The sequence below is a fragment of the Pezoporus wallicus genome, unplaced genomic scaffold (assembly GCF_028554395.1).
Source record: "Pezoporus wallicus isolate ANWC-B61680 ecotype Strahan unplaced genomic scaffold, APGP_CSIRO_Pwel_v1 contig_593, whole genome shotgun sequence".
In the NCBI taxonomy this organism is placed as follows: Eukaryota; Metazoa; Chordata; class Aves; order Psittaciformes; family Psittacidae; genus Pezoporus; species Pezoporus wallicus.
Window position 1 is genome coordinate 1,125,824 of NW_026642342.1, and position 26,241 is coordinate 1,152,064.

A 26,241-nucleotide genomic window follows, 5' to 3' on the forward strand; every position below is an offset into this window, starting at 1 on the left:
AAATAAACTGGGAACATTGTGGCTGCTTTAGTGCCTGTGCTTATTCTGGCAAGAGGAGGCCCCTCTGCCTGTGGGTCCGCACTGTGCTGGTGGGGCTGATTCAGTGGAAGGCTTGTTTAACCTTTATGTCTGCTTTGAGATGCTCCTATGTTAGCAAGCAGCTTGCCAGCCCCCCCCCCCACCAAGGGCACCTTCCCAGTGATCCTCCTGGTCTGAGCTGGGCAGTAGCTCTGGGGCAGGACAGGAGCCTTGGTCACCCTAGGGATGAATGCACTGTATTGCAAGAGGTGTCAGACTCTCCCAGGGCTTGGACTTGCTGGTTCACAGCTCAAAAGATTCGGGGTGACCCTTCCAGAACCCCCTTGCAGCACGATTCCTGCCACCACATGCACAGGGACAGTCAGATGGGATTAATCTTTGTGTTTCAGATGGTTCAGTGTGGTGGGAGAGGAGTGGGACAATCACAGACTGTGACACCTTTGGTCCTGAAAGTGGTTTTAAGGGGGAGATCTGTGCTGCAGTATGTGATAACTCTTGATGTTTCCTTTCACTGGGATCCCAGATCTTCATCCTCCAGAAAGGGCTTGGCATTGCCTGAAGCATCATCAGAGAACAAAGGCAAAGCTGTTAATTAAGACAGAGCTAATTCTGGCAGCTGACTGCCGCCATCTCAATGTGCTGCCGGCTGTGCCGCAGGAGCAGAGGGACTGGCCGTGCACAGCAGGCATGGGACTGCCAGAAGCCCTCCCGGAGGCTCTTTGTACTCTTAGCATGACTTTTTAGCCCTGTGTCCTTCCTGGATGGATGCCTGGTGGGCATCACTGGGGGTTATGTGTGGCCTGGAGGGGTGCTTTGCCTTCTGCAAGACACTTTGAGCACTGTGATGCACTGCTGCCGCTGCCTGTGGTCTGGGGCCTTTTGCTCTGATTGCAGCTCTGGGATGTGGGGTTCTGGGGAGAAGCAAATGAGATGGGACCCTGCTGGTGGCCTTCAGGTGGGGATCTGAAGGAAGTCCATCCTGATGGATGGGGCACTGCAGGAGAAGCATCCCAAACATGGCTAGTTCAGAAGGCGAAATGGGGCAAAATATGCCAGCCAGCCAGCTTTATTGCCCTTGGTGTGTCCTTTAGCGGGATGTTGGTGTGGCCGTGATTTCTGTGGAAGCTGATGACCATAATCCCATCAGGTGAGCAAGAAAGAGCGGCCCTATGGCAAATGATGCTGCCTCCCTGTGCCTGCCCTCTGAATGAGGGCTTTTCCTGAGCTGCTTCCTCTAAAAGTGAAGCATTGCTGTTGAGACTTGGAGCAAGGCTGACAGAAGAGAAAGCTTTCTGAACAAACACAGCTGGCTTTTACCCAGCACAGCCAACTCTTTGGCCAGCTGAAAAGAAATCAGAAGAATATTGATGTATTTTCTTCTTTTTTTTCTTTATACAAAAGTTGTCAGGCTCTTTTTCTTTGTCAGACGTTGGCTTCTGAATGCAAGTTTAAGTTTTTCAGTGGATAGCAATTGTTTATTTTGGTTATTCCCCCCCCCAATAACCGAGGCAGTTCTCTGGATAACTCGCAGGCTCAGCTCTTTGCCTCTTGTATTTTCAAATGATTAACATTTTTTGCTTTGCACATCATGAATATTCTATACTTGAGCTGTTACTGAGTTGTGCTAGATCAGATAAATAACATGGTGTTGCTTTTGTGGCAGACTGGATAAAGATGCAAATAATACTGACATTTACTTCACAGTTTTCTTTCTGTGATCCTCTGAGTGAGTAAACTGGATTGCTGAGATATTCATGGGAAGGAAATGAAGAAGGGTTGTCAAGATAAAAGCAAATTTCCTTAAAACATCACCAGAAGCTTCTTGGCAATTTTTTTCTGTTATTTGCTCAACTGAATAGGACCTGCTCGAAATACATTTTGCACAACTGCAAAAGAAAACTCTTGTTCCTGTGGCACTGCTGAATGGTGGGTTTTGTGCACTCTTTCACTGAGAAGCTGTGGAACTAGATGATAATTTAAGGTCCCTTCAAATCCAAACTGTTCTATGACTCTGTTTTCCTGTGCTTGGTACCTCTGCAGGGCTGCTCGTCCCACTGTAATAGCAGATGCGCTCTGGATACAGGATACAGGCTATGACCTGAATAAGCCCTTGCTGCTTTCCCTGCCCTCAGTTTTGCCCCTCTCTTTCCTGTGTGTGCTGGGGTGCATGAACCTTGCAGGAGAGAGGGATGGGGTCATCTTTGAACCAGGTGAAGTGACTGCCTGGTTGGGGAGAGGAGCTAAGGCGGATGCTGACCCCGGGAAGGCCCGTTGAATCCTTGGCCACATCCAAAGGAGCATGAGCAGCAGGACAAGAGAGGGGATTCTGCCCCTCTACTCCGTTCTGGTGAGACCTCTCCTGCAGCCCTGCATCCAGCTCTGCAGTCCTTAGTACAGGGAAGGTATGGACTTGCGGGAGAGGGTACAGAGGAAGGTCACAGAAATCAGCAGGATAGAGTATCTCTCCTATGGGGAACAGATGAGAGTTGGGGTTGTTCAGCCTGGAGAAGACTCCATGGACACCTTATTGCTTCAGTTCTTAGAAGGGGCCTATAGGAAAGATGGGGAGAGACTTTTTTGCAGGACCTGTTGTGATAGGATGAGGGATGATGGTTTTAAACTAAAAGAGGGAAGACTCAGGCTGGATGTGAAGAAAAAGTTCTTTACATTGAGGGTGGTAAATACCGCACAGGTTGCCCTGAGAGGTGGTGGGTGCACATCCCTAGAACCATTCAAGACCAGGCTGGATGTGGTTCTGAGCAACCTGATCTAGTTAAAGATGTTCCTGCTTATTGCAGGGGGTTGGAACTTAGATGAGCTTTGAAGGTCTCTTCCAACCCAAACCGATCCGATTCTATGAACCAGAGCTGCCTTGTCACAGTGCATGGGGTGGTGGGGACAGGGTGAATCCCCTTCTGGAGGGATCATTTCAGCTCCCATCTGTGCAGTGGTGACACTCCACGCTGCCAAAGGCTCACGCGCACAAGGACGTGGCCCCTGGGACAAGCACCTTCTGCTGGCAGAGACAGGGATGCTATACCCTGGGGACCCTGGCGTCTGGCGGGGAGGGAGAGCAGCCTGCGGCTCCCCTCCTCCTGGGTGCCATCTTACCTTGGGCCCCGGGGCGATGCCCTGCAAGCAGTGAGGATGCCGGAGGAAGGCAAGAGGCTGAGGAAGACCCTACATTGACTTTTATGTGGCTGCAGCGTGCTGACCCTGAGATGGGAGCAGCAGCGTTTTGGCCTGCCCGGGGGCCCGGCTCGCCGTGGCGCTGCCTGTTTGCTCCAGCTTCCGGCGGGTACAAAAGGGAGGAACCGGACCCACCCTTCCGTCCCCGGGGTGAGGGCTCTGCGTCCGCCCCATAGTGGGTTGCGGAGGTGGGGTCCCCCGAGCAGGATTGATGGGGGAGGGTGACGGCGCCTGCGCTGAGCCGCCAGGGGGCGCCGTCCCCCTTCGGACAGCAGCTAGCGGCGGGCGGAGGCGGAGCGCTCCGCGGGGATTGGCGGGGTGGTGACAGAGGCGGGGCGAAGGCGGGGAGCGCCGCGGGGATTGGCAGGGCGGCGGCGAGGGGCGGGGCCGGGCGGCGGCGGGGGCCGGCTGCGGCGTGGCCGCTGCTCCACTCGCGGCGGCGATGTGACCCGGGCGGCGCGGGGAGGCGGCGCGGTTCCGGCCCCGTCCCGGCCAGACCCGACCTACCCCGGCCCGTCCCGCGGACGCACCCCCATGCCCGCTCACGGCCGCCCGCCGGTAGCGGCTGACGCCTGCGGAGCAGACACGCGAGGAGCCCGGGGAGGCGATGGCTGCGGATCTGGTGGTGTTGCTCTGCCTGGCTGCCGCCGCGGCCGCCGTGGAAGGTGAGACGCGACCGGGACCGGGAATGGGAATGGGAATGGGAAAGGAGTCAGGGGTGATGCTGAGCCGCGAGTCCCAGCGCCGCGGGGAACCGGCTCCCCCGTCGCGCAGTGTGCCGCGGGCGGCAGACTGTCACGGGGCTGGCTCCCGGCGCGGTCCCTGTCCGTTTCGAGGGGCGCGGAGCTCCCCTTGGCACCGGCCGGTCCTGGCAGCCGCTCTCCCGCAGCCGGGGGGAGCCGGTGCTGGCAGCACGGGGCTCGCCCGCGGCCGTGGGTGGCTGCGGGAAGGGGCTGGGGGTTTTCCAGCGCTCGGGGGCGGCTGTGGAAAAGCCGTCCGGATCTGCGTGGGACCGGCGGCTGCTCCGGATGCTGTCCCCGGCAGAGCCCTGCCTGGGGTCGCGGTGGGGAACACCTCCAGGGGCCGTGGCTGTGCAGTAGGCTGCCTCTGGCTGTCTTCCTCCTCCCGTGCTTCCCAGCAGCACCCGTGAAAGCTTTGAGTCAAAGGAGGATGGGTGCACCTGCGATGTGGGCAAGGGGTCTCCTTTCTTTGGGATGGACTGGTCCAGGAAATGCTTGTCCCATTGGTGGGCAGATGCATGGACATCCCTTCGGCGAGGTCCGTGCTGTCGGGCTGAAGTCTTTTTTCCCCATCAACCTGCCTGGCTGTGGGACTCTGTGCACTGGGATGGTGCCCACGGTTGAGACCCAGCCTCTGGGTGCTGGGCCTGGCAGGACAGCCAGGTCGCCCCAGGCTGGTGTTGGTGGTGCATTGCTGCTCTGGCTGGTGTGGCTTTGGAAGTATTTATTGGGTTATTGGTTTGCTTTATTTTGCTACTGCCTCCTTTGCTCCTGGTACAACACGAGCAAAGAGGCCGTGGCAGGGGTTGCCTGGTGCTTGAGCAGTATCTGTGAGTGAGGAATATTGTGTGGTCCCCCGCTTGAGGCAACAAGAAGCATGTGGCTACAGAAAGATGATGCATGGAGTCTTGTGGGCTAGCTGAGGTGCTGGCCTGTGTGGGGTTTGTCCCCTCTTTAGGGTGATACAGCTATTATGAGCATGGTTACAGCTGAACTAGATACTGATAGAGCTGGCTGGAGAGTGGCAGCTCAGCTCTGGGCAGCACAGAGCTGGTTCAGGAGCTGGAATGCTGCTGTGATGGTCTCCAGTGGGATGGGAGTGTTGGCCATGGTTGCCCTCTGCTCACAAGCATGCCTGCTGGGTTGTGGCAGCCAGGCCCATTTGCTGCAGCATCTACTTTCTGCCAGCTTTTGGCTGAGCCAGGCATTTGCTTTCTTATTTCTCAGGCTTCCTCCCTCGTTTCATCTCTGTATAGAAATAACTCGAGGTGGAAATGCTGATGTGTTGCTTAAGCGTGATGCAAACGGGTGCATGCTTGCTTGGTCGCAAAGCCGCACGTGAAGATGCCAGACCTGTTAGCAGCACTTCACTAGCTGGTGTTTGCAGCGTCAGCTGCTTGAGGTACTGCTGACATCGCGGCTGTCTGGGAGACCTCGGCTTGGTCCCTGTCTGAGAGCAGTCTCCTGGGTGATGTGTCTGTCTGTCTGTCATGCAGGGTCTTCCCCTGCTTGCCCCAAGCCATCCCTGGGAGTGTGTGCTGGGCTGGCAGAGCCAGCATCCTTGCCTGGGACTGAACCTGTTGAAGAGCAGTGTCATTTCTACTCAGCTGAGGAAATGGCTTGGATAGTAAAGTAGTATCCTGGGGGAGACCTCAGATTAAAGGGGAAATTTTGGATGAGAAATTCCTGAGGCAAAGCAATCGAATCTGGTTTGGACTTAAGGCGACAGGCTGCTGGCATCGTTATATAAGGAAAACACCTTTTTATGGAGCTTATTTAAATCACATGGATCCTCCTGGTGCAGAGGTCACATTTGCTCGATTGAAACATGGGTTTTGCTGCCTAAGCTGAAGCATTTCCTAGAGCCTGACCTACCTTGGGGTCTGGCTTTTCCCCTGGAACAACCATGAGACCGGTTTTGCCAGCAGCCCTCTCTGACAGCAAGTCAAAGCCACGGCTGGAGGATGGCTGTGCCATGGCTCCCTGTGTCCCAGAGGAGCCATCCGAACAAAAAGTCTTTTTCCTGGGATGCGGGGGGGGGGGGGGGGGGGGGGGGGTAGGGGGAGAGTTGTTTGAGGGTCTGGACCCGGTCGGAGGGGGAGGAGGAGGAGGATGCAGCCGGGGTCAGGGCTGCCTGCAAACATCTCTTTATCCTCCATAAAACCTTGCTAACTCATTGCCTGCGGCACATGAACCTGGAGATAGTGGAGTCGCTTATCTGAGTTTTCTTATGGTTACTTGATTTTTACCAAATCTTGGGGCTTGGCTGGCTGCTTTCTGCTGGACACCTGGATCTTTATAGTAGTTTTAAAATCTTTTTGTGGCTTGTGAAGAGGAAGAGGGACATGAGAAGATGACAGGAAGAAATACTCCATCTCTCCCACACCCTGCAATCACTCAGGCGCCGCTCGTGTGCTCTCTCTTGTGTTAGCTGAACCAAATATAGTCACATTTAGCATATAGAGAGGATGGTAATGGGACATTGCTGCGCCTTTTAATACAGGAGTTGTTGGAATTTGAGGTGCTGGTATGTCAGTTGGGGCTGATGTCCATTTTGGTGCAGTTTCTCCACACAGGATATTTAATCTGCGTGCCTGCTCACCTATCCATCATCTCTCTGCCTCATGCCTGCTCTTTTAAAAGACAGATTTTTCTCTCCATCTCCTGTATTGCTGCTTGCAGCATTACGATAAGCAAAGCAAGGGGGGAGGGAGGTGAAAAGCTTCACTCAGGGCTGGCAGATCCGGCTTAGTTTTGCTTTCTGTGCTTATGTGCTTGCTTACCTGCCTTGCCTTCGGAATCACAGCCTGAGGAAGGACCGGGGATGAAGAGTTTGCATACAGCATGTTGTCCCTGGCTCCTACTCATTGCGTGCCGCCCATCCCAGGCGCCCTCTCTCCTCCCGTTTTGGCTCGGGATGCACACATCTGTTGCAGGCATCCTTTGGGCTTCCTCTGCTTCCGTCAGGCGCCGGAGTGGTGCCTGCACCGAGCAAGCTGAGAGCCGGTGGCTGCCGCACCACCCTTCCCATCACCGCTGTCACCATGTGAGCTTCCACCTTTGGCCCAGCTGCTTCACCGGGAGCAGAGCAGTTTTCAAGGAGAAGCTAGGAACAAGTCTTCAGGAGAGATTTGCAAGTGCTGTTATCCTGCATGGGAATTTGCAAGTGCTGATATCTAGCCATTCCTTTACTCTTACTTTTTTGCACTAACTGGGAAAGAAAAAACCCCAAAACCTCAAGGGGAAAAACTTTATCCTTGGCATGATGAGTGAGCCCAGATCTTGTTAGCCTGAAGGGAAAGCATTTTGTCAAGTCATAGAAAACTGCCCTGAGACTGCAGATACCTGTGTTGCTGGTATTTTTTTGGTTTTACTAATTGCTGGTATCTCCAGTCAATAAAAATGTGAGGTTTGTGATAAATGCGTATATTTTTCTGCTCTTTCTGCTTACTGTCTCCCTATGGACACAGTGTTGCTGTCCTGTGCTCCAGAATGTTTAGTGGCCCTGTCTACTGTGGCATGAGCTGCCGGGGAAGGTTTGTAAGGTGGCCTCATCCCTACCCCAGATGCAGCTCCTAGCACAACATGACAGAGTAAAAATCTTCTGCTGGCCATAAGAATCGGAAGAAAATATTGATGCCTATGAAGTAGCCTGAATGTGTTTGGCTCTGGATCCAGACCACGGTGCTAAATAATAGATGTTTCTAGCAGAAATGGATTCTGTAAGTGAAAGAAATACTCAGATTTGGTGAAAGGGGGAAAATAGTTCCTTGGGCAATGGGGAACTCAATGCTGATCAGGTCAGCAAAGTCTTGGTCCCTAGTGCAGAAGGACTGCTGTGGGGTGTAGATGAGGCCCTTAGTGACATAGTTTAATGGTGGACTTAACTTGGCAGTCCTGGGGTAGAGGTTGGACTTGATGATCTTAAAGGTCTTTTCCAACCTAGTTGATTCTATGAGGCTAATGGAAGACATGCTCAGAGCAAGGCTGAGGCTCTCAGAGTGCTGCTCTTGTAATGCCTGTGGTGTGTGCTGCACCACTCCAGCTGAGATCCAGACAGCTCAAGGAGGCTTTTTATACCTCTCCCAGCTGCGGGTACGAGCTCATCATACTCTGATGCGGAAATAGCTTCATGGAGGATACCCAGACTTCTGTGATACAGCCCAAAAGACACTGCAGTGCTCCGTTCCCTCTGAACAGACACAGTTGGTATAAGCAGTCATTTAACAGCACAGGGAGGCTGAGTAAATAGTTGGGGTTGGGGGAGGGAATGTTTTCCCCAAATATTCATTAGAATTTGAAAGTGCATTTCAATTTGACCTTGTTCTCTTTCTGCAAACATTTGAGCTATCAAGCATTGCATGCTTGAATACTTGCACAAGGCAAATGTTAAGCTTGGGTATTTGCTGGGTAGTGATTTGGAAAGGCACAGCCTCAGTTGTGATGTTACAAAGCCAGAGTGCCTGTTGCTCATGGAGGTCTACAGAGCTGGGGTGATGGGAGTGGTGTGGATATCCCACATGGTAGAAGTCCACTGGTGACCGAGAGCACCTTGCAAAGTGATGCTGAGTGGTGGGGATGGCAAATGAACATGAATCCAGAAGACTTTTGGATGCATCATGGTCCACCTGTGAACACAGGGTGCTTCTGCTGGCTGGGCCTCCAGCATCCCTCCCATTTTCCCCTCTTGGTGGAGGTTGGTGTGGGAGGAGAAAGAGATGGAGTGATATCAGAGCAGCATCAGGAGAGAGCGGGGATCTTGGATGGCCCCGGAATGCCAGGCTGGTTATTGCACAGTCCAGTTTTTAGGGGCTAAAACTAGTCTTTCCAAAGGTGAGCAGCTTGAGAGGCTGCATCAGAGTGTGCAGGAGTGGGAGCAGGCACAGGGGACTGATGTGGACACCATCCAGTAGCAGGTAGAGGCAGCACAGCCCTTGTTTTGGGGACAACGAGAGCAAACTCTTGCCCAAATCAGTACTACTGCTTTCCAGATAAGTGGCAGACATAGCTCCCTTCTGCACTGTAAATGTGGTTGCTCCCAGGCATAGCTGATATTTGTGGTTTGGTTTGGGTTTTCTTCTTTGCGTCACCATCCATTTTCCACAAAGTCACATCATGAGAAATGGTGAGAAAAATGTGATGTGTGTTTGTAGGAGCTGAAGGGTCTGCTTTATTTATTAATTTCTCATAACTTTTGAATTATTAAAGTGCGTTCGGCAGAGATTAACTTTCCCTGCTCAATATTTATTATTGTTTCATTTCTCTGGAAGTTGGAGCTACGAGAGCTTTGATAAATGGACTGAAAGGTTCTGTAGTTCCTCTATAGCTAATCTAAATATCCCCATATCCTTTGCTGAAAAGCTAATTTGTAATTTCCTATGGTAATGCTGCTTAGTGAGTTATAATGATACACCAGGGTCTGCTTTTCCTTCTGGTTCTCTGTTGAGGGAATAACGCTACCATAGGAAAATGGTGTGAAACCTGGAAACTGGCCATTAGTCCCTTAAATTTTTGGTCTAATGACAAAAATCCAGAAAGCATGTGGACCATATGGTCCATTTTCTTATGTCGAGGCTGGAAAGCATCCTTCTCCTGAGTTTAGTTTTGCAGGAGGGATGGGAGTGGTGGCTGGAGCTGTGCCGGAGCCGGCACTGTGTACTGATGCCATGACCCATCTGCCCATGTGGGTTTGCATCTGTAAGCAGAGCCTGATAATGTGCAGAATCCCGGCTTCTGGAAACCTCTTCCACCACCCCAATTATAAACAAGTGTTATCAGTCTTCTGAATAATTGAAGAGGCTTTCTGTTGAATATTTAATTACAATAATATTTGGTTAGGGGGGGTTGTTGGTCTCCTTTTGTGCAGTTGAGAATTGCTGCAAGAAAACAACCTGTTAAAAGAAAATGTTGTTGTCTATGATCATTGATTTTTCTTTTTCCTTTTCTTTTTTAAGCTAATCAGTTACTTGGTTGAAATTAGTTAATTAGCTCAGCTGCATTAAGGCTCTTTGGCATTTAAACTTGATGTTTCTAAATAATTATAGTTTTGCCTGCTAAGCCCACAACCCAGGGTGACCTAATTACTATTAAAGCATACGTGCTTTGGTCTGGCTTTAATAAGTTCCTGCTGGGAGGCCTGTGGTGAAAAATCAGAGGCAACAGTTCAAAGGGGAAGGGGCCCTGCGCTGAGCCCTGGCCAAGGAAGATGACTTTCTTTTGGCCTTGCTTCTTCCAATACAAACCTGTTAAGTTTGTTTGGGGGGAGATAGGGGGGTTACAGTATTTATTTATTTATTTAAATTGGGAAATAGCCACGCCAAGTGATAAGCTCTTATTAATAAGCCCTCAGGTATGCACTTGTTGTGTAGTAAGAAACACATTTAATATCTGGGGAGGCATCCAGTGGGTGTTACTGTTGTTCAAAGCTGATGAAGTGTTGATTTGTTATGCAAGGAGTAAAAGTGGAGGCTGGGAATAGGTGAGAGGCTGTGGCTATCCTTTTAGCTTTTAGGCTCTTTTCTCCCATCCCACACAGGGGCTTTGTCATGATGTTAAGGGATTGTTTCATGATGTTTTCCCCAAAAAGTCCTTCTTACATTCTGCCTGTCTCTCTGATGCACTGGTACTGTGTATGCTACAACCCAGCAGCAACAGGGCACCAAGTTTTGGATTATTCAAACCTAGTGAGCATCTTCCTTGGATTGCTTTGGATGTGGCTGGGTTTTGGTGTCTTTGCTTGGCTATATATTCATGTTTTTGAGGGGAAGAGCAGCTCAGCACACTGCCCTGGTGTTTGGCATCTCTGGATGTTCTCCTCATGGCTCTGCCATCTCCTGGGGAGCCTTTTCAGTCTTGCAAAGCCCTGCAGGTACATGTTGCAGGTACATGTCTTCACATTCCTTTTCCTATTTTCTTTCCATTTGCAGGGCAGAATACGGGGACACCCATTTTTGCCTGGCCCTGCATGCCAGTCCTGGGGCAGGGCAGGTCTTCTTCATTCTGGGCTTAACTCCAAATAGGGGGGTGCTCCTTGAGCTCCAAAACCTGGGAAAACAGGTGTGTGGTGTTGGCTTTTGAGCATGAGACCAACCCCCCCTGTGCCAGCTCCCTGTTGCGGGGTGCTGTGGGTGAGCTGGCAAGCAACACACAAAATGCATCTACAAGGCAAAGTGGAGGGGACCCAGGGCTGGTGTTGGTCGCCTTTCTCCTGGTGCTATAACCTATGCCATGGCTGGAGAGATGGAGCAAGGAACGGCAACAACAGAAGTTGTATGGAGGCTCTAAATTTTCTTTTCTTTTATTCTTTATGCCATTGGAGGCCAGGGATGCGCCTTTGATTACCAGAGGCCTCCACTCTCTTCAGCTGCTTCCTTAGCCGCAGGGTCGGAGCGGACTCATTATCATCCTCGCCAGGGTCCTGTTCATCTAAGGATAATTGCTTTTTGCTCAAAAGACATTAAATCACCGTGGAAGAGGCAAAGGGGTGTGAATTACATCTTCCCCAGGAAAACCAGGAACCCAACAGAAGAGTTGAAAAGGAAGCACTGCCCTTGGGAGGCAGGAGAACCGGGCTGGCTGCTGGGGATCTGCTCCAGTCCTGTTGGGCAGCCCCCTGTCGTCTGGCTGGGGGGAGCTGGGAGGGGGATAGACTCATGTACTGGGGACAACCTGGGGCAGCTCAAAGAAATAGTGGGGTGCTGGCTTTGGTAGGTGGCTGAGCACCTTAATTTTATTGTTTTTCACCCAACACTTTCATATTTCTAAATGCCCAAGGAAGGAGATTGATGCATAGGAACAGACCATCACCTTTCCAGACATTTGAGATATACACACAGATATCATTCCCTTAGTCTATGGACCATCCCTGTAAAAGTCCATTGAGTTAATTTAATCCATGACTTTGGGCTCCATCTGTCATAACTGCCTGTTAAGGCAGGAAAGATGGTGTGTGGTGTTGGGTTTCTGTGTGCTCGAGCCAGTTCTGATTCCATCACCACTGCACTTTTCTGGTTTGAGTACCCACAGGGCCTGTTGCTGGGGTTTGAGTAGTCACAGTGCTTGTTGCAAGGGTTTTAGTACCTGCAGCACTTGTCACAGGAATGGAAGTAGCCGCAGTGCCTGATGCTGGAGTCCCTTGAAATTTCCAGATGCCCAAGGAATGAGATGGACACACAGAGACAGAGCAGGAGCAAGACGCTTTTAGAGCGCTCTGTGATGCATCAGCTCTGCTTTTCATATGAAACAAATATGTTCAATATGTTCATATAGCTACTGCTGTAACGATTTTTAAGCAGTGATGTTGGGTCTTTGCATCCTTTATTGAGTGCTGGCAATTAGAAGCACGGTCTGGCTGCAAGTGAGCCTGAGATGCTGCGTGCCTCAGCCCGTAGGGTTTGGCTGAAGCTGTCCAGAAGCTTCATGCAAGTGGGTGGACTTCCTGGAGATGCATGGTCTTTGAGATGAGTTGCTGGTGAGGGTCTAAATCGCTTGAGCGCATCAGGCTATTGGCAGAGGCACTGTGAGGCCATATATAATGGTGTTATTGTCACCAGGTACAAAACTGTAAAGGGGTAATTTCTGGATTAATAAAATATAGGAGGATCACCTCTATGCCATGTTTCCTGGGGAGGGATGGTGTGGTTCCTTGAGCCACGTGCACCACACCAGGTAGCCTCACTCTTCCTCAGTGAAATAGAGAGAAGCCTCAGCTGTGCAGGAATTAAAGGCACTGATGCCTTTAATTTGGACCCAGTTTAGGTAGGACCTTCCCAAACTCTTCCATCACCTGGTGATGCCCCTCCAATGGATGCTGAAACTGACCCTGCAGAGGGGAGGAGGTTGAAGGAGGCTGGTGGGAGCTGTAAGGTTGAGAGCTAATTGTGTTCAGTATCTTTACAAAAATCAGCTTTTATTATCCCTCCTTGCACTGTGCGTGGGTTATTACTGCAATGGCTGGCACCACTGCGCACATGCTGGAGTCCCCTGCACTGAAAGGCTTTCTCGAAAGCCTGCTGAAAGCTATAAAAAGACGCTCATTAACTTCGACGGGCTTTGGCTGAGGCTGGAGAAAATGGGCTTCTTTGAGAAGGATGCTGCTTAGAACACCCTCCCGCTCTGCCTTTGTGTGCCAGTGCTGGGGCTGACTGGGGATGGGGAAACCCTGGCTCCTAACTGTGAGGAAATGGTCTGGTTGCCTTCAACCAGTGGGATCCACTGAGCAGCATCCCAGGGCTCCTTGCTAAAGGGGCTTGGGGGGTGATGGGTGGGCACCTGCCTTCCCCTGTGCCCTGATAACCCCTGTGTTTTCTCATCCCATGCCAGGCATGGACCCTGCCGGGCTGGTATGCAACTTGATCGCTCCCAAATGTGATGTCTTGAGTCAGCAGCCCAGCAGATTTTTGGAGGTGGCTTGTGGCAAGGCACGTTTTTATTTATTGCTTTAAAGCTTTGCAGCGTTCAGGGGAAACTGGGATGTCTTTGAAACATTTAAAGTATTCCTAATAGGTTACCTTGAAAGCTTTCTTCAGTCTTGAATGAATCAAAGTGCAAATGTTTATAATGCGACACCCACACGGGCTGGGAGAGGAATTTTATTAAGGCAGGAGAGTCAGAAAACAATAATAATAAAACATGTTTTATGAAGTTGGTGAGAAACTTATAAACTAGGTGAAGTTTTACAGCGTATGAATTTGATACAGGCTATAAATTTGAATTCCCAGGCTGGTCCTCAGGTCTTGCTCTTTATTACCTGAAATAACATTCTCCACTTTTAATAGCTGGCTGTGGCAAAGCAAATGTGGTTTTATTTCTCTAAATGATCTGCCATGCATGTCTTATAATCAAACTTTCACCTATCCTGAAGGCTTCAGCCCTTTCCTTGAGCAGCGCAGCGGCTGTTGCCAATTAGCGAATTATTGCTATTTGCTTTGCAGTGGCAGGAGGGACCTTGGAAATCCTTGTGTACATCCCCTGGTCTGGATTATTTAGCCTTTTACCAGCAGAAACTCCCTTATTGTCTGATAAGAGAGTTAGTTTTGCTAATACATCGGCAAAAAGGGTTTCAAAGATGCTCTTGATAAATCTGTGTATTGCACTAATAACCCACTGTGCTTCCAGCTCATGGCACTGCTTGTTGGGTCCCTGTACTGTCTGTGCACACACCAGCAGATTATTCCTCTTCAAAAGTATGTGATTACTAACATAAAGCGCTCTAGTTAATCACCAGATTATTCCCTTTCAAATGGGAAAGTAATTAGGGATGGCTTTTTAAATAGGCTTCCCACCCTTGGATCCGTTGGGATTAGCGTACGTGGGTGTGTAAATATTTAGTTTCCAAGGACTTTCTTATTTTTTTCCTCCCCTTCCTTGAAGAAACAGTGGTGATAAGCAATTGGAATGAGGCAGCAGCTATGGTTGGACACTTCTCCCGGTGTCTATAACATAATTGACATTAAAGATGACCCACAAAGGAAAATGAAGTTTTGCTGGTGCGATGCACCAAGCCAGCTTTTAAAACAGGGTTTCCTCAGCTTGTCTTTGAAGTTGAAGAGTGTTTTGCCTTGGGATGCTGGGATGTGTGGCGTGATGGAGAGCAAGTGCAACCCAGGGACCGTAAGAGCTATGATTGAGTGTCATGGCCTTGGTTGAATCTTTTGCCTCCAGGTGCCTGCTAGGCTGGGGGGATTTTGGAGCTTGTTTCCATTCATGGAAGTATCTATCTCTTTAACATCCAAACAATTTGGACTTTTTTGCACTAAGGCGCTTGATGTTTGGATTCAAAACCATGTCTTGTTTTGAAACTTGATGCAGCATTTGCTATGTGTTTGTAAAACTGGGAAGGCAAGTGAAAAAAAGCTGAAGTCAGAAGCAAAATACATAGATGCAAAAATGGGTTTAACAGAGTGATCTGGTGGAGTTGCAGTTAAAGTATCAGTTGAAACCCGTAATTGACACAACTCTCTTAGAAGTCTGCATTCCCTTGAGACCCCCAGAGCCTTTCCTAGAGCTGACACATACCCTTGCCAGGCCAGGAGAAGCCAGAACTTGTATTTCCCCATCCATCTAGCTAAGAAATCCCAAGCACTAGTGAGGCACCAGCAGAAAACCTGGCTCAGAAGAAAACCTGCACAGCCCTGAGGTTTTAGAGGTCAGGAGCAGCTCTCGGTGTGCCTGTCCTGCTTCTGGGAGGTACCTACAAGGTACTTTCGGGGCATCAGTGCTTCAAATGCTCACGAACCCATCACTTCTCTTTCTGGCAGGGGTTATTTATTCTGGGCATTAACCCAGGGCTGCCTCTCGTGTGCCTTGGTCTTACTTTTAAAGATTGCATTTATGCTGTTCAGCTGTAATTGGCAACTTTTTGACTTTTTGTTTGCCTGCCTGCATGCTGAAAAGCCTTCAGAGGTTGTTTAGGAGGCAAGGGGAGCTTGTAGATCTAGCGCTTTTTGGTGTTTTTTTTGTTATTATATATTATTGTAATTAAAACATATTTTTAGCAGCTGAAACTCGAGCCCGTCTGGGTATTTATACAGCAAGATGTTTTGGATGAGGAATAGGCCAAGATACTCACGTGGTTGGGGCCAACGTGAAACAAAAGAATCCATTTATTATCCAGGCAGGAAATTTGTTCTTCGGGATGTTGTAGCTGTAGACATAATGATTTCATTTCCTTTGGTTCACCCAGATTAATGGCTTGTGCTCTTTTGTTTGTGTGCCTGTGTTATTTCTGCAACACGACTTCCCCTCCTGCTCCGTGCTGGCGTGTGCGAACATGTGTGCAAGTGCCCTGGGCAAAGAGGGGGGGATACGGGGTCTCTTAGGCTGGGCTGCAGTGGGCTGGTTCGGTTTTTGGGGTCAGATAGTGGAAGAGAAGAGCAAAGCCTGTGGAATCACTTGGGGTGTCCTTCCTGGCAGTGTTAGATGTCCTGGTGTGCATGCATGTCCGTGATCTTCTTCTCCTGCATCTCCTTCTGCATTCTCCTCCTGCTGTGGGCACTGGGGCAGTGAGGGATGTTTTCCAGTGAGGTTGTGATGGGATGGCGGAGGTGGAGACATTGAGACAAGCATGAGTGTTGTCCTTATGGAAGGAATGAGAGCAGCACATCTTTTCCATGTCCGTGCTCAGGGGTGTATGTAGGTGCTGTGTACCTGGGAAATCCAACCTTTGTGCTCTCCTAAAAACTGCACTGGGAAACAGCTCCTTTTCCTAGGGAGCCATGCTGATGTGCAGGGATGCAGGTGTCAGCTGCATGGCAATGGATGAGCTGCTCCTTCCTTGCCAGTGAGGTTGGCCTTTGATACCAAGCAGGTTCCAGCCCCTCGTGGGGCTGCTGGCCATCTGGAAACTGGTAGCACTTACACTCCTCAATTAAAAACCCCACAGGCTTGTCTTTGTGGGCTCTACAAGATCAGCAGCAGCCTTAATTGCTCCCTTTTGTGACTTCTGAGTGTTTGGCTTTCAAAAGTGATGTGACAGGCAAACAACGCCTTTGCATTGCTTCTGTCTGATCTGTCCTCATGGGTTTTGGCATAGAGCTTTTAATGTACTATGTGCAGTGCGACTGTGATCTTCTGTTCTATATTAATCTGGAGTAACCTGGTGGAGTTGGAAACGCCCATCTGTGATGAGGACTTGAATGTGGTGCTGCCTAGGATCCATGACAGAGAAGGTTCGGTGACCATCTTGCTGCCCTGTGCTCAGCTCTTCCTCCTTTCCTTCTGTAGGTGTTTCTGATTTAAATCTGGGGAGGAAAGAGTTTCTGACACCTCTTCTGGAGGAAGCTTCCCTGCTGAAGGAAGATGCTTTTGGCTATCAATGTGCATCTGCCATTGCTCCTGACATCCTTCCATCGTCTTGGTACTTGATTTCAATGATCCCATCTTGCATTCTTGTTGCGCCTTTGTGCTTTTGTTCTGAGTTTTTGTGCCACGAGGGGCTGGAAAGCGTGAGCCCACCATCTGAAAGCTGCAGGGAAGAGGGATAGGAAGCTTCTGGTGCCCTGCTGAGCTGTGAGTGCTTTCTCCCCACCTGCCTGCCATCCCAAATTGCTTCTGTGTCACCCAGGTGTCAGAGTTTGTGAAGATGTGACAGCTCCGTTGTGCAGAAGATGATGAACAGTAATGAGACCCAGAGCACAACGTGCACTTAAAATGATTTATTTCAGTAAGGAAACTACAATCAGGGAGGATGGGTCAGTGTCATCAGGAGAAGAGGTTGATATGGAGATGAGTTTAGGGGGAACTTTATCATCAATGGTGCCGCTTTAAAAATGAGCAGAGCTGGTGTTGCATGAAATGGAGCTGTGCCGATCATGCTGGGACCATCCCTTGCTCACAGTGGATCTTCGGTACCTCCCTGGGATCTGGCCAGGGACTGGCAGGCTGCTGGAGGTGCCTCAAGTGGATTTCTCCTTGCTTACCTCCTTGCAACCCCATGCTTAAGTGTTTTGGTGAGGTGTCACCCATGTGTTAAGTCATCTTTACCTGTGCATTTGGGAAGGAGACCATCCTGGGGTGTGTGTAGGGAAAACAATCCCCCAACCTTGCCTTGGCACCACTCCTGGCACACAGATGGCTGTCCTCATGCTAGAGCCTTCTCCCAGCTTGCACCCGTGCAGGCACTGGAGGCAGGGGATGCTGGGCAGGCCAGCAGCCAAGCAGTGCCTCCTGCCAGCATCCTTCTCTTCCTCCTTCCTTGCCTCCCAGAGCTGGTGGGAGCTGTGGACACGCAGCAGTTCAGTCAGCTGCAGCTTGCAGGAAAAGCTTGGCGTAAGCCGAGTCCTAAGCAAAACCTTGTGATCTAAGGCTGACTTTCAGCAGTGTTCCTTTTTCCCCCTCTTCTCACAGAGTACAGATCCTGGTGGGGAGAAACCTGGGGGACATAGGGCCTCGTGCTGGCACGTCCAGGAGCAGGAGAAGGCAGGCAGCAGTTTGCCCACTGCTCCTGGCACAGTTCAGGTTATGCACCAACAGCTTATGAAGAGGGTCCTGCAGCCCCTGCAGTGCACCCCATTAATGAAGAACACCTTCTAAAGGGGCAACTGCAGTTGATTGTAGCTGTCAGTAGTTTTAGGCAAGGGTTTAACACAGCTCCACTGGCCTGTCAGTGTCATCCTTGTGTGGATGGGTGTTTAAACACCTTGGCAAACACATTTTATTTACTCAATGGACCAGCTATCACGTGCATACGTACCTAAAGATAGCTCAGATTGATAGTAAAATTTTGGGGGACAGGATGGAGGGTAGTTACAGATCCTGGCCATTGGCTCTTTAGCCTAAATCAGAGTGGAGAAAAATAAAAAGACAGAAAAAAGGTGAGTTCCAGGCAAACCTGTAAAGCCAAGGGATGGGTTTGCAGGACATTTTGGGAAGCAGCGTTTGGTTGTGGGGCCAGAGCAAAAAAAACCCATTCGGGTCTGCTCACAGGGTGCTGTGCCCTTTGTCATGGACCTGTTGGTTTTGCTACGTCCCCTTTCCCTCCCTTTCCCATGTGTGTAGCTTTATGGTGGGGAGGACATGGCAGGTGATGGGGCTGGCTTTCCACCAAAGGGGGATGCAGTGGAGCCTCCTCCACTCCCATTTGTGTCCCACCAGAGGCTTTCCCTTGCTGCCAGCAGCCCCCGTGGCGGCACAGATTTATTTCACTTTGCCTCTCGTGCTCTTTGCCTCATTTGCACTCGTGAGATGACTCCATATGGTGCAAAAACTGTAGAGCTGATGCTCGGCACGGCGGCCGGTGCTGGGAGGGAGGTGGTGCGGGAGCCGCTTCCCAACAAGCTTTTGCAGCTTCTTCCATTTGAGGTTCAATATTTCCACCTCCTCCCCTCGATGCCTGTGCTACGCTGAGGCCAGAGCCGAGTTCCACATCTCCAGTGGCAGTCAGAGCATCCCTGCATGTTTCCAGACGTGCTACCCTGCCTTCCCTCCTCTCCACCCTCTGAGGCTCCCAGGGCACGATGTTCAGGATGCATCCTCATGTCAGCAGTACTGTTGCTATTGTTTGGTTATTATTTACACCTGAAGAATAATTGACTGGCCTCCCTGAAGGCTTTAGTACGTGTTGGATGCTGCATTAAAAAATACAGGATCAATCTGGCTGCCGTTATTCTATGCTGGGCTGTGCCAGCAAGCTCATTGCATGCTTGCTTCACGCTGGCTTGTCCAGAGCGGGATTTTTCTTTGCAAGCCTCTAATTTTGGTTCGGAAGGGGAGTAAACTGTTTTCTGGCTCAACCAAGCAGTCTGGCTTTGGCTGTTGGCAGTCAGGGTGTTTGTCAGGGTGAAAAGGGAGGTTTTTCTCCCAGATTTTGGTGTCTGAAACACCAAGCCCCTGGATGTGTTGGGAGGAGATGCGCATGGGCGAAGGGATGCTGTTTGCTAAGCTTCAGTCCCCCGATGGTGCTTGCTCGCCATCTGAGCAGTCTGTCATGTTCATAGCTCATGCAGAATCCCTTTGACATTTTAAAATCAGATCTAGTAAATAGGAGCTGGACTATGCCAGGTGCATCTCTCGTCTTGAGGGCTCTTTATGGCTGGCATTTTAGATTTAGGGCTCTGCGAGATGCATGTTCTTGTAGCGAGCACGAAGCTTTCCTGGAGAACATGGTCCAAGACTGTGACTCATCCTGAATCCCTCAAGAAGGGAAATGTAGGATAAATGTTTTGGGTTTATAGAGCTTTCCTCATAGGCAGTGCTATCCCACAGTAAGGCAAAATAAATCCAGCAGGGAAGCAGAGCTGCATGGATAGGTCTGGTGCAGTAGCTCAGCAAAACGTCATGCACCACCAGCACAGAGACATTGCTGGAGTAGGTCTTGAAGACTGGCTTCATAGCCAAGCATGGTGCAGCTGTAAGACATGTATGAGCATACTGCTGCGGAGATCCTCAGGCAATTCCACAGGTGAATGTCCTGTGTATCCACACATGAAGACTATTCATCTTTTTTATTTATTCTAGCATGTGTAATCACAGATGATATTGATGTTTATGGTTTCTCTGTCTTCTTAGTTGACAAATTCTGTATTTAAAGGTTATCCTTTCCAAGGGAAATCCCAGTTTCACTGAACTCATTAGGCTTCAATGGTCCTTGTCTGTGAAATCCTAAATGCTGCTCTTATTTTATTTCCTTTTAGGGAGGTTCCTTGTCTTTTCATATATAGCATGATGAAGATCAAGTTATCTCTTCTCAAGGGAAGAGCTCCTGGCAGAATATCCTTCTCATAGAGCTCGCTCGCTTGCTTCCATTCAACCTGCCTGGAGCACACCATGTGCAACCAATGCTATACATGGCTGATGACCAAGTAGTGAGCTACAGAAAAGTAGCAGAAACATGAAGTTGCTGACATCACTATCCCATGTTTGGTTTATCCTTGCCATCCCTTAAGGTGCTGTGCTACCCCTGGGGTTTGTGGTGGGCTGGGGGACTGGATCCTCCTCACTTGCTTGACTGGTGAGATGGTTGTTCAAGTCAGCAGGTCTCTACCCAAGAGGTCCAGAATGCAAGGTGCTGTGCCCATCTGATGTTGAAACCACCTGACTGTGTGACAAGGGATAGAGTGTCCTCAGGCACCCAACCTTGAGTCTTCATCTGCTTTGGCATGTGCTCCTGGGTGGTGATAGTAGGGATGTCTCTTGGGATGGCTGGCTCTGTCCTGGTGGGCCAGAGCATTCCTTAAAGTGCTCTCTCGGCCCTTGTTGCTGCTTGATTTTGAGTTGCCAAACACATCTGCTCCCATCTGTAAATACTTAGGCATGGACTATGATCTGTGTGTGGATTTTGTATACCTGTGGCCTGTTTGCAATTATAAAAAGTATGATATCATCAGCTGACTTTTGTCACTTACAGGAGCAAATGAGCTCCTTTATATTTGGAAAACATTGGATTACCTGTAACAAGCTGTCCTGAGATTCTCCCCTAGCATCCGATATCTGGGTTTGAGCTTGGTGGATTAAAACTTGTTCCCAGTTTTTCTGAAGTAGATTTACAATTAAGAAAACAAAAGGTATTGAAAGCCCTATCTCCTCTCTCTTGTCTTTGTATGTGATTTAGTCCCCTTTGTCTTTTTCTTTTTCCCTGTGATGTGTGCTCTTTTTGTTTTGGTAATTTGCTGCTGTTTCCTTCCCTCTTCCTTATCTCTCCCTCTGCAGTTCTTTCTCTTTTCCTCTCCATTCCTCTCCCCCTCCACCTCCCCCGTGTAATTTATTTGCAGGCAGGTTGTCTCTTTGATTTACTGTCTCTCTCCTTGGTAGGATTATAATTAATGGATTGTATGGCTTCAGCTGAGCTCATCCAACACCACGTACCCATGCTGGGTCAAGCCCCTTCCAAGTGTGAAAACCCAGAGGGAATGCTGGGGCTGGGTCTCTTCTGCATGGTGTGCAGGGAGGAGTGAGTGTTGGTCAGTGGGACTTATGGTCCAAACTTTACATCACCTCCTGAACTTTTTTAGCTGGTGTTAAACATGGGCTTGGTGGAGGGTCTTTCTCCTGTGCTTTGCTCTTGCCTGATATGCTGGGTTTGCCGTGTGTATGCATATACGCTTCCAGAAATTCAAGCAGGTATTTTACTGTCTGTTTTCAGGCACATCAACCAGTATATTTCAATTTGCTATATCCTGATATGGGTAGTGTTTGCTGTTTGTAATTAGAGCGTTTCATCCTGCAGTCACAGCAGGCAGCGGCTTATTGATAAAGTTGTTATATAGTTGCTGAGCAAACACCCCCAAATCTGAGCTTCATTAAGTTATTGCCTGCCCTGCTGTGATGCATCTTCATTGCATGCTGAAATCCATGCCATTGACAAGGGATCCCAGAGGAGGTCCAGGACTGTGTTGTGCAGCCACAGCTTAACGCATCCCATCACAAATTGACACAGCACACTCGTCCTCAGCTGATATGTATATGTATAAATTCTTTCTTTTTTCCAACCAAAAGCAGGGCTTTCTTGGCCACCACAGATGTTCTTATGCTGGCTGGTGGCCATTGATGGTAGTGTCATGGTTGAGGTGTCTTTGCAGAGCAGGCTCCTCTACCCCAAGAGGTTCATGTAGACCCCAGAGCATTGGTGGTTTCCTTTAAAACACAGGCAGAAGATGCTGGGTGTTGACTTGTTTTGTTGTTGTTTAGCACATCCTCCCCCTTCTCGACGGGTTCGTTATTCAGTGGGTAATCCTTCATAACGAACCCGCGGGAGATTGATAGGGAGAGCTCGTTATGCACTTCCAGAGCAGTTTCAACATCGTTCAGTAGCAGCAAAATGCACCATTAAAGGCAGAGAGCTATGGGAATGATGGGATGTAATTAGTTGTTGCTGTAATATTTTTGATTGAAAGTATTTAGATACAGTAAGAGGCTGTTTTGGAAGCTGGTGCTCTCAGGAAACTGTTCAGAGCAGCAGCTCTTACCAAAGGAGAGAGGCTGATCCTGCTCTTACCTTGCCTACCTCTATAGCACTGTAATTAAACCATCTTGGAGATGTCATGGCATTCATGCAGTGTAGCTGCTGGCTCCTTTGTGGCATAAGGGGTGAGCAGTAGTGCTCCCTCTCAGTTAGGAGCTGGAACCAGATGGGGAGTCCTCCTGCAGAAGAGGCTTTTTGTGGGGTATGTGTGCCCAGCACCTTGCTGCCTTGGTCCCTGTGGCAAAGCCACACACATCACATGTTCATGCTTTTTCCCAGCTTAGTCCAAGCTCAGGGTATATTGAAGCCTTGCAAGGGTGAACCTGGACCACATTATAGGATGTTGTGGTCAGAAGCAATGTCATGAAGAGCACCTGGAATTACTCAGGCAACCTCCTGGTGTGTGCTTGAACCCCTTCATCTGTGGGAAATAGAATTAAATTCAGACTATTCCCCTGGCACCTGTGGGACTTTCTTCCCATTGATGTTGAGAGGTGTGATGCAATCATGAATTAATGGTGATGAAAGCCATGGATGCAGTCTGGGCTTGGCCTGAAGTCATGACAACCATGGCAAGGCAGAGCTTGCGGCATCATAGCAGTTGATATTATTTAGCACTAGTCTTTGTAATAAAGCATCTTGGCTCTGTTCCTTTATAGTTCCCTTTTTCTGGTAATGTCACCAAACTTGGACAGAAGCTTCCCAAGCTGTGCGCTTGCCTTGGGTTGATTTTGCTGAAGCTCCTGGGAGAGAAAGAGGAGGTAGAAGGAAAGCTTGGCATTTATGAGCATGAAATAAAGGGGAAAATATGGTGCTTTGCTTGTGGAAAAAACTCTTTTGCTTTTGTTCCCCTTCAGGAAGTCATGCTATGGGGCTGGGACTGCCCAGAGGACATGCCCTGGGGCTGGACCATGCAGTGAACCCGCCAGTGATAGCTTTGTACTGTAGCACATCAGGACAAGTTTCTGAAGATCTTACCCACAGTGCATCCTCTGTCACCCTGGACCCTAGACTTGAGCCCTGCATGGCCACATGTGCGCTGCCTCTTGCTCAATGCCTGCCCTCCCGTCTCCCTGTGAAGGTTCAGCTATTGACATGCACCCCTCTGCTCCCCACGCATCTTGGGGGCTTATTCCCAGCAGCTGGCATCCTTTCCAAATCTCCTTCTACCCATCTGTTGTTACCAAGCCTTCTCTCCCTATTTTGCTTAATTTCTGTCTTTTTTCCTCTTGGTTATCTTAGACATGCCTGCATCTCTTTGCATATGCCCAAGCATTTGATTTTAAGTGCCTTAGGCTGATTCCTGCCATTATGTTGTGGAGCGAGAGCTGTTGCTTCTTGTTCTGGGAGAGGGACCATGTTCCCAAGGCATCTATTGAGGAGTGCAGTACTCCTGGAAGTTTCTTCATGGCCCCCCTGGACAGATTTGTTGTCACACCTCTTTCTGTCCAGATGACAGTGCTGAAACAGGATCAAGTTGTGTTGGTCTCCTTTCTTCCGCCTCTCTCTGCCTGTAGCCAGACCTTGCACCCTGCCAGGGAAAAGTCCCACCTTCTATGATGAGATTGGCAGGAGCCCTCTTTGCTGGAGAGATCTGAAATACAGGTTTCAAGCTGGGGGTTTCAGGAAATAAGTTTGACTTTGTTTTAGGTAGTTCAGAAAGGTTTTTCTGGAAGAGGCTTAAATCCTGTTGGGAAGGGTGGTTGGTGAGGTGGCATCAGCTCCTGCAGTGGATCCTGCGCTGCCCTGCTCCCCACCTGTCTACTCTTGCCTGAGTAACTTGAAGGATGCCACCCTTCCCTTTGCTTCTCTGAGATCCAGCTTATCCCACCACAGGCATCAGCTCTGGCCACATCTCTCACTGGTTTGGACAGGAGGGTGAGGGGAGCCGGGGATGGCAGCGGGTTCTCCCTGCCCGGATTGCATGAGCACTGTCACAGATGGATGTGCCGCTCAGCAGCGAGGATGCTGGTGCATTCTAATTGCTGGCATCTTTACTTGTTATGAGTGTAATTGTGAGTAGACGTTTGTTTTTGTATTGATAATTAGGGACTGGAACAGATGGTGAAGGCTTAGTTTAAAGTAATGTGTCCATTAAAGAAAATCTACTGTATACAGCTGAAGATTCTTCACTCTGAGAGCTAAGCTCTTGGTAGCAGAGCTTGTCTTCTCTCTAATGAGGACTTCAGCCATTATAGCCTGGTCAGCTGCCTTCAGTGGAGGCTCAGGTCCTGAAGACTTCTCTGAGTGAATTGTATTGAGCTCCCTCCTGAGCAGAGCATCCCCTGGGCATCTGCTCTGCACACGTGTGTGAAATGAGTTGCTGGAGTAGCTGTACCTTGAGCAGGCAAGGGAAGGGCAGCGCCTTACCTGCATTTGCCCTTTGGGCACTGAGCCTGCCTGCTGGCACAGTGGAGGTGCTGGGATTGTCTGATGCAGGTGAACAGGCAGCACGGGGTTCATGTGGTGTGGCTAATGGTGTCATGCTAGATGTAGGAGGCATGGGGAGATGATAGCGTTAATACCCAGTGCCAAATAACAAGGAGTGGTCCTCACAGCAGGATGAGGCAGGCAAGAGGAGAGGTGCAAGGTATCTGTGTGGCTTTTCCACTGGTTAATGCCACTCAGGCAGTGGTCTGCAGTAATCCCCTTGCTAGCAGGCAAAGGGATCTCACTTCCTGCCCCTGCTTTGCCTGGTCCCAAGGGCTGGATGCCTGGGGGAAGCGACCCCTGTGTCTGCACACTGGTAGTGATATTTTGCAGCCCAGAGATGGAGACATGAGCACTGAGAGCCTCCTCTCATCCCCCATTGCTTTGCAAGGAACTAGGGCAAGAGGCAGCATCATCTGCAACCCCCCCAGTGCTGAAGGAGGGTGCTCAGCAGCCTTAGCCCTAAGTGGCCTGGCCGTAAACGTCCCTGTGGGATTTCCCCTGGTGTCACGGGGTTACTTGAACCTCCCAGAAAATGAAGTAAAAGCCAAGATTTCCTCCAAGAGGAAGCAGCGGAGGTCAATGGGAAATTGCTCAGCTGAGTCTTTCTGGTGCCAGTGCCTCTGCAGTCACGGGGTTAGGGTGAGCTCAGCAGGAATTTGAGCTGAAATTTAGCCAGTTTATGTAAAAAAAAACCAACAAGCCAACCAAACCACTTTACCAGGTTATGGATCTTCTTGTATATGGCAGCTTCAGGGCAGAATCTGAGCAAGAGGTGGTCTGTAGAGGGTCAAACTTTTAGCAGTGGCTCTCAGCCCTCTTTTTCATTGGGTGTGCAAATTGCTTTAGAAACACAAAGCTGTTGAAGTGTGAGATGTGCATCAGTGTGGAAACCTCGTGAATGCAACCTCCCTGGCCACAGCCACACAGTCCCCTTGGGGCTCCAACAACCTCCAAATGAAAGCTTCTCTGTGTTCAATTAATTTATTTATTTAATTAGTTATTTTGAAGTCTGCTCTTTAGTGATCATTGCTGCTGCTGCTTTCTTTCCAAAAGAGCCTTTGGGGAGAAACTGGAGCTAAGGGGTGAGATCTCCTGGGTGGGATCCTGGTGGATGTCGCCTCAGAGCAGCGCTGGTCCTCGCGTGCTACTGCCCTGCACAGCAGCTGTATTTTATCAGGAGTACATTCCTCTGTCATCATCCCACCCCCCAAAAAATCCCAAATCCCATCCCAATGGCTTGGAGAAGGAAGCTGTAAGTGTGTGGAACAGGAAGGGAGATGATGGAGTGAGAATGCTGCCTGAACAAACCCTTGCAAGAAGTGCCTTTCCTGTAACTGAGTGTGTCCTTACTTACCATGGGGTGGGTGAGCTGGGTCCCAGGCTGGCCAACGCTCCCTGCGTCACCCTGGACTCTGCTGCCTCAGTTTCCTGTGCATGGCACGA

The 26,241-nt window shown here is 49.7% G+C and overlaps 1 protein-coding gene across 3 annotated transcripts in view; it reads left to right on the forward strand.

Moving 5' to 3' along the window:
* The first annotated feature begins 3,626 nt into the window (after positions 1-3,626).
* EPHB1 (EPH receptor B1) overlaps positions 3,627-26,241 on the forward strand; it is a 77,627-nt gene continuing 55,012 nt past the window's right edge. For 2 of the 3 annotated variants that reach the window (XM_057428997.1, XM_057428996.1), the window contains exon 1: positions 3,627-3,893. In XM_057428997.1, coding sequence (XP_057284980.1) covers positions 3,836-3,893 — 58 coding nt within the window. In that variant the 5' untranslated portion in view covers positions 3,627-3,835. Of the gene's footprint in view, positions 3,894-10,112; positions 10,213-26,241 lie in introns of those variants that run through there. The other variant, XM_057428998.1, reaches the window with a different exon arrangement.